Raw genomic sequence first — 14858 nt, forward strand, 5'->3', positions numbered from 1 at the left:
TTGAATTTGTAAAAAGGAAACTTATTAATACACGTATTTATTGTAATTCTTGCGCAAGTTATGATTAATGAGAGCAATTAATGTAATATTCCGATTAGCAAGTTATGATTAATGAGAGCAATTGATTAAAGAAAATATATTAAATTTGTAAGGTATAAGTAAGATATGTTCATAATAATAAGTTTCTTAATTAGATATAAATCATATTATGCCATTAAGACATTTAATAAATGGTCGACATTTATTAATATTCTTGCGCAAGTTTTGATTTATGAGATTAGGAATTAATGTAAATGGTCGACATTTATTAAAATTCTTGCGCAAGTTATGATTAATTAGAATAGCAATTAATGTAAATTGTCGACATTTATTAATATTCTTGTGCAAGTTATGATTAATGAGATTATCAATTAATGTAACTTTCTGATTAGTAGCTCGATTAGAAAAATAAATCAAAAAGAAAATTACAAAAAATCAACCAATAGAATTGCTAGAATTTTGCTGAGAAGCTCTGTATGAGCGACATGTGGCAAATATACTTCTCTTTTAATGTATAGGAGGATTTCACATATGAATATATTTTTTAGTATGCCACAATCCCTCATCGTAAACCTTTTTAAAATTACAAAAAATTATATTGCAACTTACCAAATAAGCTAATTAAGCTGTTTCAATTTAAGCTAAAAGTAATGGTTACTAATAACTATAAAATATGTTTATTCCTCTTTCAAAATGTGTTAACAACATTTAACAGTTAAACTCAAACGTCGAGCCTTTCGAAGCTGCAGCAGCATCTCTGTTCCGTCTATCTCGCCGTCGTCAACATGGGTAAGACACGTGGTATGGGAGCTGGGCACAAGCTGAAGAGGCTTAGGATTAACCAGAGGTGGGCGGACAAGCAGTACAAGAAGAGTCACCAAGGCAATGAGTGGAAGAATCCTTTTGCTGGATCTTCTCACGCTAAGGGAATCGTCCTTGAGAAGATTGGTATCGAGGCTAAGCAGCCTAACTCTGTCATTCGTAAATGTGCTAGAGTTCAGTTGATAAAGAACGGTAAAAAGATTGCTGCGTTCGTTCCTAATGATGGTTGCTTGAACTACAGTGAAGAAAATGACGAAGTGTTGATTGCTGGGTTCGGGCGTAAAGGTCATGCGGTCGGAGATATTTCCGGAGTCAGGTTCAAGGTGGTGAAAGTCTCTGGTGTCTCACTCTTGGCTCTTTTCAAGGAGAAGAAGGAGAAGCCTAGGTCTTAGAGTCTCTCTACTACTGCTTCTCACGCTTGTTTTGTTAATGGATTTTGATATCTGAAGGCATTCTTCTGTTAAAAGATTTTGTTTTTTTTTAAAAAAAGGAAAAAAAAATACCATTCTAAGTATATATATTTATTATCCTATTCCTGTAGCGTGACTACAAATTCTTCTTCACTCAACAACTAAACATGTCTACTAAAACATTTTGTACTTTCCTCAAACAATATATAAATGTTTAAAATAATTTGACAATTAAAAAAATCATGCATATTAAATGAAATCATAAATATTGGCAAGTGATAAAAGTATATACAATCAATAATCTATGAAAAAATATTGAATAGTTAAATAAAGAATACATCCGCGCGGGTGCGCGGGTAAGAATCTAGTTGTGTGTTATATCGGTTGTTTTCCTCTCCATTTTTTCAGTTTGTATTTTGTTGTTTAATTTTATGTTACTTCTATCGTCTGCAATAGTTCATCTCTCTCTTGGAGGACCTTTGTATCCATGTTTCACTTATCTCTATCATTTCATCTGTAACTAGTTTAAGCCTTCATAGTTTTTGTGTCTATTTTATTATTAATAACAAACTTGTAGTTAAATGTTACGGTGGGGGCGACGACATGGTAGAGTCTTTACGAGAAAGACTACATAAACTTTACCCATCATGCATTTTCCTTCTCAAATTTTGTAGTAGTGCGTATTTCATAGCGAACTACATAAAAACTCAAAAATACTATATGAACTTAACTTGCTGTGCATTTTTCTTCCCGAACTTTACAGTAGTGCATATTCAATACCAAACTAAATAAAAATTCAAGAAACCTACATGAACACTCAAAATTATTCTTATATATATTGACCACTAAATGTGTTATTAAATAATTAATTTATCACACAATATTGTTTTTGATAAATTTTGTAAAATTTAGAAATTTAAAAATACCACATATCTTCCCGAACTTTATAGTAGTGCATATTTCATACAGAATTTATCCAAAATGACATAATTTGATAAATTAACGGATAACTAGTATCTTTGACCATCAATACATATAACATGATTTTTAGAGTTCATGTAATATTTTAAATTTTAAGTTTTAAGTTTTACAGATTTTATCAAAACCAGTGTTGCTTTCCTCTGATCTAAAGGGAACACAACCAAAATCTCTGAATTTTTACAATATATTTTAATACTATAAAGTAATTATTTAAATTAATACTAAAAAGTTTAAATTTATAAAATAATAATTTTCAAATTTAAAACATATGTAATTATATATTTATTTGATAAAACTGAAGTAACAAAAATTTGACAACATTTATTTGATTAAACTAAAACTTAAATATCAGTTAATGATTACAAATTTATACAAGAAAGTTATTTTGGTTTAGCAGTTAATATGCTCCTGCTTGTTTACCAGTACGAGAGTACGAACCTTACAAAACAATTAATTTTTGTTTTCACAGAATTTATCCAAAATGACATCATTTTGAAAAATTAATGAATGACTAATATATTTGACGGTCAATATGTAAATAAACGATTTTGAGAGTTTATGTAGTATTTTAAATTATACAGAATTTATCAAAAACAGTGTCGTTTGATAAATTAATGGTTGAATAACTCTTTCGACGGTCAATATATATAAACACAATTTGAGAGTTCATGTAGTATTTTTGAATTTTTGTTTAGTTAAGTATGAAATATGCACTATTATAAATTTTGGGAAGGAAAAAGCACAAAACTTAAATTTTATGTAGTTCGGTATCGAATATGCACTACTACAAAATTCGGGAAGGAACATGTATGATGGGCAAAATTCATGTTGAAATAGGCACTTTCCCGGATCTTTACAGTGGCGAATGAGTGATGATATGTTAACTACTAATGTTTGTACATACGAGTGGTTTTGAAGTTCTATGAAGATAAAAAAAATTAAAATGTAAAAAACATTGAGAATACATGATCAATGTGCAATACTTTGATTAATAGACTTTGTGAAGGAAAATATATGCAAAATCGATGAACTAATAACAACATCAATCTATCTTATTAAAGGTGAAGTACAAATTCGGTGTGTTTGGATACTTGGATAAGATTAATAAAAAAATTTGGTGTGTTTGGTTATAGCTATAAAAAATGGAGTGTTTGGAAACTTGAATAGTAGCATCTATTAATTGTGTTTCCATATTTCACTTAGTTTAACAATTTAATTAATTATATTACCTTAATAATAAATTACATCATTAATTATATTACCATAATAATAATAGTGCATATTTTTATTTATTAGTTAATCAATATTAACTTTATGCCAATTATAAAATCAAAAATGCTAAATAATTAGGTTTTACATATGATTAAACATTTGGTTTATTTTATTTTACTAAAATATTTTTATTTTAGTTACAATCGGTGGAAAATTACGTACCCAAAAACATAGTTCAAAAATATGTTTTGTGAATAAAATAATAACTTAAATCAAAATACTTAAAATGTCCTACATTTATTGTCACTTAATTTTCCACTCCATATAATTATTTTACTTGATAAAAAAACTCTTTCTATTTCACTTAATTTAGCAAAACACATAAAACAGTTTTTTATTAATTTATATAATCATTTAGACATGAACATTATCTGTCTATTTAGGTACATGTTGTTCTTTTCGAGGTATCCTTTTTTTTTTGGTAACCAAGTCCCGCTTGAATATTATAAACTTATGTGTGGATTTTGAGTTGGATCATTCTAGATCTAGATGAATTCGGTTCTGATGTATAGGAACCTAAAAATATCTAAATAACCAATGTATCTAAAACGGGTTCGGATATTTGTAAAAAAAATAACCATATAACCTGATTCGGTCCAGATCTTTTGAGTATCGTTAGTTACCAGATCTTTTGAATATCGATGTATAAAAATATATTTCACGGGCCAATTTAACAAAATATTAATTGGTTCAGTTGAAATAAATATATTTTAAAAAATTATATGAACTGAAAAAATCACTATAAGAGTACTTACATTTGGATTCAAATCATTTTTTAATAACAAACTACACAAATATGTTGATTTGTATACAAATTTAAATTACAATGTAAATATTTAATTGAACACAATTAATACAGAAATATGTCACATTGTTTAAACAAAATATCAAAGTAAACAGTTGCGTTCTAAAATCATTTATTTTAACAACAAGCCAAATAAATATGTTGATTGGAGAAGGAATAAAATAAAGCCAGATAAATACATAGTTTACCAGAGACACTCTATATGTCAAATTTATTATAAAGAAATTTTTACTAAGATAAATACATTCAATAATTACAAACAAATAATATATTTCATAAAAGTAAAAAATAATATCTGCGCTTCGATATGTTGATTGGAGAGGGAATAAAACAAAGTTAGAGAAACACATAGTTTACCAGAGACACTATGTGTGTCAAATTTATTATAAAGAAAATTTTACTAAAATAAATATGTTCAATAATTACAAACAAATAATATATTTCATAAAAGTAAAAAATAATACCCGCGCTTTCGAAGCGCGGGTCAAAATCTAGTACTATATTAAAAGGTAAATAACCTCAAAGGAAACTGTATCCACGTCATCACTTTAATTCCGTCCAATCAAAAACCAGGAATCCTCCACGTCATTGCTGTCTTTCGTCTGATGGGCTTGAACCGAAATTACGTATGGGCTTCGAAGTTGCGTTATTTGTCCCAGCCCGTTAGCCAGTGTTAATTCACATCACTTTCTTGAGAATACCCTAAGCGCCGCTTGCTCTCTGGCGTGCTCTCTCCAATTTTGAGACCTGTTCATCTTCTTCTTCCATCAGTTTCAGAGACAATTGTCTGTAAAATCATTTTCTCCCCACCTCTTCCATCCGTTCTAACTAACGTCAAATCCATGTTTCGTTCAACATCTCTCTGTTTCTCCTTCTCTTTAAACACTTTCACTGAATCTCACATTCAACCAAGATCTCTAATCTATGTCTCTTCGCATCTGCAAAAACTGTTCCTATTTTTAATCCGTTTTGATGATTTTAATCCGTGGAGGTATGTTTTCTCTCATCCCGATGTCGCATCTGACTCGATGGTGGCTCGATCATGGTATGTTTGTCAATTCCGTTATTCCATCCTCTCCGTATAGCTAAATCGTCAACACTCAAATATTTTTCCGGGTTCTCTGCTACAATCAAAAGCATTTGAATGGTGATTGATCCATACTTTTTAGTTAAGCTTCGTGTTAGAAAGTGTAAAGAAAGTGTAAAGGCGCTAACTTTTGTCACAAAATGCTTCAGGTGATATTTGTGTAACAGCTAATAGAAAGACTGAGAAGAAAGCTGCAGGTTTGGTCTTTCAGTTCATGAGAACGAGTTAAGTTGTCTTCATGTCCGGTTCTTTTATATTTTTTCCGACATAACTCATAAGTATGTTGTTATGTATGTGTCTCTGTGACTTTTTGTGGCTGCAAGTTGCGCATTGAGGGTTTAGCAGTGTGCAGATCGTGTAATATTTTTTTGTGAAGGTTAGGTCTTTTAGTTTATGACCAACGAGTTTAGTTGGCTTCATGTTTGGTTCTTTTATATTTTCCGACAGCACTATGTTGTTTGTCTGAGACTTTTCTACGTCTTGACAACGATACTTCTGTTTGTAACTGCTCCAATGCTTATTTGTATGATTTCAGAACCCACATTGTATCATGAGGGGCCCTGTATTCACTGTCGGACGCCGATGATGTGATTTATCTATCAAAGACCCTCTATATTCAGCACCCTGTATGAAATCAAGCAGTCTTATGTAAGGATATCTTATTTGCCCCTTTTTGATCTCAGTTCATATATAGTTTTGTTTAACAGAGAAGAGAACGTGGCGCCAGGGGTTTAGTAATATTAAGTTTTATTTTTCCATCTCGAGAAGATTAAGGAAATAAGGAAAAGAAATTAGTATTCTTCTTAGTATCACTAGACGTGAAAATAATTTTTTGTGCTCACTTCACCACCACAGGTTAGTATCGATCTTAGCACCAACATCTTATGATCATTTGGTATTCATCTTATCATTAGACATTATAGACTGCAGAGTTTCTAAGTTGATAACACTGAAACATCAAATGGGTGGTGCTATATCTCATGTTCCAAGTGCTCCTGGAAACTGCAGCGTGGGCTTTCGTCCTTCGTGTGGGGATCCTATCATGATGTTAAAGTTGTAGGCATTGTAAGGTAATCTATGATGCAATCGGTTTTATACATGATTTAAGTATGCTCACAAGAAAAATCAGTTCAACCCTAACACCTAACCAGTCGTCTCTCTCTTTAATGACAGGTACCGGGTGGAGATGGCAGTATCAGATGCATCCGACTCTGCTCTGTTTGTGGCTTTCGATGCTGAGATGAACAAGCTGACCAATGTTCCTGCTGCATGAGTGTCTCAAGGCATGGTAACACCCATCAATTGGCCTCTGTTATTTGTGTGTGTAGCTTTAATAAAATTGAAGGACTGTTTAGTTATTTGTGGTTGTCCAACAGGGCGCCGGAATGGAGGATGCACATAACATTTCCCTCCCATAGTGCCACAGAGATATACTGGGGACGGCCCTTAACATTCCTTCAGAAACTTTCAAGGTTTAATTTCTCATCAAAGCATCAATCATTCACCATATTCACATTCTTGATCGCATCCAGCGCTACCCCTTCCTGATTTTGCAGAGCAGGTAGTCTCTCCGTCTATTTACGTTTAAGCACTCCAAGCATTGTTGTCTTATGTATAACCTTACTCCTCCGCAGGGAGGTGATGACAACACCGGCAATGATATTCCAGGAGCTGTATATAAAGATACTTCTGAAGCTCTTTAAAGAGGTGCTCCTGTCAACAACGGTGGATCCATTACTCATGTCATGGTGGAAGCCAACCCAGGAACAGCCACTTAACCTACCAAAAACCATGTTCGCAATGGTTATGCTTCAGATAATTTGACCTAATGAAATGTTGCAGACTTTCACAGCTGCTTTTTGTCATTTTCTAAAAAAAAAAACCTTAATAAATATGTGTACTTCAGCTATTTGGCTAAAAAAAAGAGCCTCCTTCAACTATTTTATGTGTACTTGAGCTATTTCATATTTGGCTCTGTATTTCAGATGACTTAAAAAAGAGTCTCCTTCGACTATTTTATGTGTACTTGAGCTATTTGGCTCTGTATTTCAAATGACTTAGAAAAGAGACTCTTTCAACTATTTTTATGTTTGCTTCCCCTTTTCAAGTGTATTACAAGAAAGCTTTGTTTATTTCCTTAGACTAATAAGAAAGGGTTTAGGGCCTGCTTGTGTCAACGGAACTTTGGAACTTCTATCCTAAACAAACGTAAGCTACAAGAAAGCTATGTTGATTTCCTCTTGCTGATATTGTTAACCAAAAGAACTGGTAAGAGACAGAAATATATTGCAATTCCTTCGCGACGTCTTATAAATAGAAAAGTATACTAACTCCTCATTACATTATCGATAATTCGTAACAAAACGGTGAGAGCAAAATACACTCCCAGACTCCACTACTTCGTATCTTAGGGTCACACAGCATATCACACTTAATTACACTGCATGCATGGTCACTACAGTCTACAATGTTTAAAGAATACCCTGTTTCATGAGGTTTGTCTGTGTACGTTTCTTTTTTCCAAAAAACTGGTTAAGTTGGTTTGTTACGTTTAATTACACTGCATGCATGGTCACTACAATGTTTAAAGAATCGCAAAAAAATATCCACACCATTATTAAAAAGACAACAAAACGACATCCACCATGTCCAAGTAGAAGCAAGAAAGAACCACCTCAGTCCATAACCTATTGATAAAGTAAATGGAATAAGAGCTTTCTTACAATTAGCAACTCCAACACTTAACTTATGATGATGTGTAAAAATTAATATTCACAAAAAATAACAACAACCCAAATTTTTTTTTGTAAAACAACTAGAAACCCAATAACTTACTGTCATAGCCAAGTAAAACAAATATTAAAAACAATCACATGTAGCCATTAGAATTTGCTTAAGTTTTTTTAAAACAAGAATATCAAAACAAATAGTTAAATTTAATGTTATTTTAATTGATAGTAAAATTATATTTTCAAATTTTTATTACAAATTAAGATATTTTATATTATTTATTCAATGTTTTTTTGAAAAATATTACTTATTCATTGTTTTTTTTTTGCAACTGATTTTAACTTTTTGAGAAAATATTACTTAATTCATTGTTAACGGGAAATATGGCGAAGCATCCGCTTTTGCTTTTGCCTATAATACGGCTACAGCTGGGGTGAAAGAAGGTAGACGCAAACGCCCCATGAGTGAGATTTGAAAGCTATCAAACCATTAACCCCACAAAGCTTTAATCATTTTACAATATCTTAATTATGTTTTCTCTATTTTAGACTTTTCAATCTTTACCATATTTTTGAGTTTTTGTTTCTTTTTCAGTCATTCACGGCTTAGACAATCTCAAATGTATTTTGCTATTTTCACTTCTAAAATAGAAGAACTCTATAATAGATGTGGGATATGCTCCAATGTATTTCTCTAAAATAGCAATCTCAAACTAGATCTAGAGCAGAGGTACATTGACTAAATGCAATACTAAGAAGATGCGAAGTTTATGGAAGTTTTCCCAGAAGTCATGAGAGTCCCTCTAACTTGATGTTGTTGTGTAAAACCATCCCTCCACTGGTTCTGTTACGGAAGCAGCTCAAAGATAGGTTCATTCTATAGCATTATATACTATACTTTATCTTGAAAGCTGATTTCTAAAACAAAATTAACCGGTCTCGGAATGTTTGATATGATGTTTTAAAATTATATATATATATATATATATATATATTGTTGTTAGTGTTGTAGCAAATCTTTGTGAACAGTCTAGAGCCATTTGGGAATTCGATAATGGTGACGTTCATGATGCATTGTGGCTAAAGATACAATGTCTGTGCATGAGCCAAGCCAACTCCTAGGATACAGTCTCGAGCTTTCTATTAGTCTAAGATTCTTAGCCTCACATGTCGGTTAGCCTCATCAGCGGTCTCATAGCCTCTCACGCTTATATTATTGGAGACAACATTAAGAAAAATAAATTAAGTTTTTACATTTGACATTTAGAGAAAAAAATTAAGTTTTAACATTTTCAATAACCTTTTACACTAAATTATATGTTAAAAGATATGGTCTCTTATCAACTATGAAGTATTATAGTAACACTGCTTTATAATTATCATACTAAGAGATACCTAACATAAATTCCACCACAGTTCTCAAATTTTAAGTCTTCAAGAACGATGACAATGATACGAGCTTACAGATACAGGAATGTAAGATCAGATTAAGTTTCTATAATTTGTGTTTGATGGTCATTTAGCCAAAAATAAAATCAACAAAATAACAATAAGTCATGGTTAACACTTAAACTTAGAGGAAATAGATAAAAGTAAAATATTATTTATATGTCATAATAATTCAGCATAACTAAATAGATAATTTCATATAACTAACAATACATTTATAGTGTGAACAACGTCTAGAATATTTTTTTTTTGAATACTCTAAAAGAAACGTAACAAACGATAAAAAATAAAATAAGAGTGATATAAAAAAAAATGTTCATGAATATAATATTATATTTTTATTAAATTTTTTTCTCAATTCAATATTGCACTATTAAACATATTCAAAATGGTTTCAGTCTTAAATCGAAATTCAACAATATTTTTAATTCATGATTTAAATTTTACTGTTATTACAAACTTTTTTCTCATACAATTATTTTATAACATAATTTTGTTTTTTTATTCGAGCCAGTATACAAACAACATAATAATTCCAAATTGACTATTCAATCTTTTAAAAAGATGTTAGGTCAAATGCAACAATTTATAAACATGTAAAAATTGATAAATATTTGGCTATATCAAGTATTTGTCTTTAACCTCTGATAGCAATTGTTCGTACCCATTTAAATAAAGTTAACTGACTTAATTTTTGTCCATTTCAGACTGTTTTATTATGAACCACATTACTGACTTTATTCTTTAGGATAACTGAAGTCTTTTTTACATTATTTACATTACTATAAGCAACAATTTTACTCTTTTTTATTAGTTACATGCACTTAATAACTATCAGATTTCATCTAATTGTGAAAAATGTAATACTCTAATTCCAGAAAAAATCTAAAACTTATGATCTAAAAAATTAACAATTTCAACACTTATCCGCGCGTAGCGCGGAGATCGAATCTAGTACTTATAAATCATGAGAAATTAGCTATTGTCATTTTTATTGAATAACACAAGACTTCTGTTGAGTTTTGCAAAATAAAGAATCCAATAACTATAGAATTTTATAAACTTCTACTAACTACAAATCCAGAAACTAATAACTCCAGATTTTAACATAGTTTGAGACTAAACTTTGTCTACGTCTAAATCCTTAAAAACTATTTTCTTTACTTTAATTTGACTACTAAACTTTGTCTATGTCTAAATCATCTACTATAAATAAAAGGGACTAATTTCGACGCTTCTAAGTAAATGATTTAGACATAGACAAAGATAAAATATTGACCTATTTATAGTAGATGATTTAGACATAGACAAAGTTTAGTAACCTACTAATTTAGATGACATGTCCACCTCAGATAAAATATTCAGAACCAATCACTGTGACATGTCATCTAGCATATTTTTCAGCCCAAAAGATAAACTATTGCAACCTATATCAGAGCCCAAATAATTTTGTGGGTTAGTCTTTGATAAACTCATTATGCAGCCAGAAAATTAAATATTAAACTCTTCTCCACCCACGATGGTAACTCTCTTCATCTCCCTCATCGTGACCAGCCAAAACCTAACCTGATTTGCTCTTCCCGATCTCCAGTGTAACGCCTATCATTATGATTCATCGAGGGCTTCTTCATGAAAGTAACTATCAAAAGCAATCAACCTCTTCGACATCCCTACATACACATCACTATATATATATATGTCAGCTGGTTCTGTCGCATCTCTCCTACCCCGCAAAAGTTGTTAAAATTCATTCACATCCATATGGAAAAGAACACAGCGAGACCAACCAGACCCGTCTGTTTCTTTCTTCAACGATGCTATGTTTGATAAAGAGATACAAAAACTTTCCGTAAGATTTTTTATTTTATTCTGAATTCTTTAGCTTTTGGAAATCCTTACAATTTAAAACTTTGTTGATCTAATCTAATTTTTACCCTTCTTCTGTTACAGAATGTCAATTAGAAATCGCTTGCTTACAGTTGACTGAATGTGCTTTAAGACCTTGATACAGGTAATTGAGTAATCAATTTTTTATTTGTATCGTTTAAAAACAACTCGCCATATGGCGAACTCGGCGTGGTTCGAACAGCTCGTCATATGGAGAACTCGGCCTGGTTAGACGAACTAACTCGCTATTTGACGATCTCGGTCCGTCCCAACCAGCTCGCCATATGGTGAGCTCAGTCCGTTCCGGCCAGCTCGCTATATGGTGAGCTCTGTCTGTCGTATGGAATATCATGAATTCTTGTCTCATCCTCATAGCTCCGTATTTTGAACCACAACCGTACTGTCCCTTGTTTGATTAGAGTTATCATCGAAACTTTACAGTAGAAACCGCAAAGACTTATTTTCTCGTAAAACTTCGAGTCGGCCTTATAAAATGGCGAAGGTTAACTTAAAACACCATTTTCCATGGCTATACGATTGATTTAAAATTCTTTTATAAAACTGACGTCGCATCAAAGGTGATTTCTCAAAGAAATCTTCAACACGTTTATAGTCGAAAACGGCCCAAAAGGTCGAAAACGTGACTGAAAGCCCGCTTGCAATTTCAGACAAGATTGAGCCCAAGATTACTATGATATGGGAACCGAAATTTGAACCGTCGATTTTTTCAAAATAAGGAAAGTTAAAATGTTACAAAAAAAGGAAAGTTAAGAATTCCTAGCTTTCCCAGAAGGTCCCGAATTTCTACTGAGCCAAACATCAAGCAATCAGATAACAAGAACAAATGAAATATTAATCCAAATTAATAAACAAAAGAGAGCAAATGAGGTGTTATCCCAAATATGTTAGTGAGCGTTACAACATGTAGAACCCTGGCCGCGAGAGCTGTTGGCGAGTTCTCTAGTTCTAACAAACTAAGACTTGAAAACTTTGTTGAGTCGTAGCTCGAAAATAGAAACATAGAAATTGCCTAATTGCTCTAAGTGCTAAGTTTTTTGTATAAAAAAATTATCCTTTTGAGTCTCTCGCCTCTGCATTCCTTATACTCCTCTTTAGGTTGGTTTCGGCTTTCCTTTTTTGCCCCGGGTCGAGTTTATTATCTCGCTGAAATATTCCATTTTTCTGAAACTTGACATTTAGCTTCCGGACTTGACATTTATCTCTTCCTACAAACAATAGATAGACCGTCAGAGTAACATTGCGCTCAATTTCGAATAAAAATCGTAAGTGGGCTTCATGTCGCGTTTTAGGCCTTTCTAGCCGTTTTTAAGATTTTCCCAAAATAAAACCTTTGATACAATGTCGGTTCTTCTAAATTAGTTCAAATTACTCGTATAGTCGAGGCAGTTTTGGTGTTTAAGCTAACCGTTGCCGTTTTATATGACCAACTTGAACTCACACGAGAAAACACGTCGCTGTGGTATTTGTCGTAAAGTTCCAACGGTAACTCCAATCGAGACGAAACAAGAGACAGTTTGATCGAGATAGAAAAGCTGAAGTTCCAGAGACGAGAATGCATGGCATTGCACTGGACAAGGCTGATCCAACTCTCCTTTGAGCGAGATGGACTGATACCTCCAATTCGCCCAATGGCGAGTTGGATTTGGTCGATCCAACTCGCCATTGTACCAGTTGGTCGTTGGGTGTCCAACTTTTCCGATGGTGTCTCGGATTATGCTGGTTTGTTCGTTTTGGTGCTCGGGAGCTGTCCGTTCCAAAGTATTGTTGTGCAATAGAAATATGACATTTTAGTTTTTCCGCATTCTTACTTTTATTTTCTCTTTCGAAGAGTTTTTTGGGAACTTTTAGAAATTATTCCGTCGTAAACGATTTTGACCCCAACTGTTAGACAAGTTAGGCAGAATTGATGGTCAAAAGTATGAAGATGAATAGTAAAATTTTCTCTTATAAGTATTTGGAATTAGTTTTCAAATTCTTTACTTACTTATTCTCACAAGAATTTCTCTTAAAGTAGAAAATCTTTCTCTCCATTTATTTCTTTTGTTGTTCTTGAATCATGTCTAGAAACCAGAGAGCTTTATGCTAGTGCCTCGCCCTCATACTGTATTTTGATCATGCTCATGGAAAAGATAGTACTTCATTAATGGAGGCGAGTTTTCGGAGGACAATTCATGCAACATACAAGGGTGAAACCCCAACAGAACATATAAAAAAACGTATAATGAAACTTTCCCTTTTTTCTCGGATTGACAAGGATCGTTCGATCCATGTCATAGGGATCGTTTGATCCCTGCCAATGATCGGTCGATCAATGACAACTCGATCGACGCCACCCTATCAGATTTAAGGCATATTTAACAAATCTCCATCTTGACTCTAAATCATAAACCATAAACCCTAAACACTGTTATCCTAAACCCTAAACTCTAGAGTTCAAACTCTAAACACTAAACCCCAAAACCCTAAGCCCTAGGGCCTAGGGCTATAGTTTAGGTTTTTGGGGTTTAGGGTTTAGCCTAAATATATAATAAATTAACTATATATAGAGAAATAAATAATAAAAATCATATACTACAATCTATAACACTTCTTTAAAAAATTGAAGTCCTTTATTTAGATAATATGTTTTACATAATCTGAAACATATAAAAGAGTCAAATAATTGTAATTTATTTAAATATATATATATATATAATAAATAAAATAAAATTTTATTACATATCAAAGTAATTTATTTTACATATCTTAAATATTTGTCTATGATTGTAAGTAGATGTTTTTATATAAAAATTGTGATCTTTGGTTTAAAAGTGCAAAACATGAATTAAATTTTCTTTTTGTATTTACTTATTAAAATTACTGAATTTTTTATTTAATTTATATTTTTATAATTTCTTATTTAAATGATGTGAAAATAGTCGACTTACTGTAATTAAAATTACATCTTATTGATTCTTTTATATTTTACAGATTAAGTAAACCATATCATCTAAATAAAGGACTTTAATTTTTTAAATAAGTTCTATAGATTAATTTGTAGTATAAGATTTTTATTATTTATTTCTCTATATATAGTTAATTTCTTATATATTTAGAAAATTGAAAATAATTTGTTATTATTAAACATAAAATTTTATTTTTTTAAAGTGAAAATAATATATATATATATATATATATATATATATATATATATATTTAAAATTTATTTTTTTGGTTTAATTGATTTACAATCATTTGGATAAAAATAAACCAATTAAAATCATTGGTCTATGGGTAATTAAGTTTCAAACTATCAATTTGAGGAGAAATATATCTACAATTTGATGGGGTTCTGATGTTAAATGATAGTTATCGTG

At 31.5% G+C, this 14858-nt stretch overlaps 1 protein-coding gene and 1 long non-coding RNA gene across 18 annotated transcripts; both read left to right on the plus strand.

Annotated features, from left to right (window-relative positions):
* Positions 1–780: 780 nt before the first annotated feature.
* LOC108831068 (40S ribosomal protein S23-2-like) lies at positions 781–1293 on the plus strand. The gene has a single exon (XM_018604637.2). It carries the CDS (start codon positions 825–827, stop codon positions 1251–1253), a length of 429 nt encoding a protein of 142 aa, XP_018460139.1. The 5' UTR covers positions 781–824; the 3' UTR covers positions 1254–1293.
* Positions 1294–5011: 3718 nt separating this feature from the next.
* Positions 5012–7430, plus strand: LOC108831069 (uncharacterized). Of its 17 annotated transcripts, XR_008937652.1 has the most exons (8): positions 5014–5374; positions 5566–5792; positions 5952–6064; positions 6185–6271; positions 6340–6486; positions 6590–6704; positions 6793–6977; positions 7051–7430. It is a non-coding gene; the product is annotated as an uncharacterized LOC108831069 (long non-coding RNA). The 17 variants fall into 17 exon arrangements; XR_001946283.2 differs by adding an exon at positions 5467–5476 and having other exon boundaries at positions 5013–5374; positions 5952–6486; XR_008937654.1 differs by adding an exon at positions 5467–5476 and having other exon boundaries at positions 5013–5374; positions 5566–5640; positions 5952–6486.
* The last annotated feature ends 7428 nt before the right edge of the window (positions 7431–14858 follow it).

Source organism: Raphanus sativus, chromosome 8, assembly GCF_000801105.2.
Source record: "Raphanus sativus cultivar WK10039 chromosome 8, ASM80110v3, whole genome shotgun sequence".
Taxonomy (NCBI): Eukaryota; Viridiplantae; Streptophyta; class Magnoliopsida; order Brassicales; family Brassicaceae; genus Raphanus; species Raphanus sativus.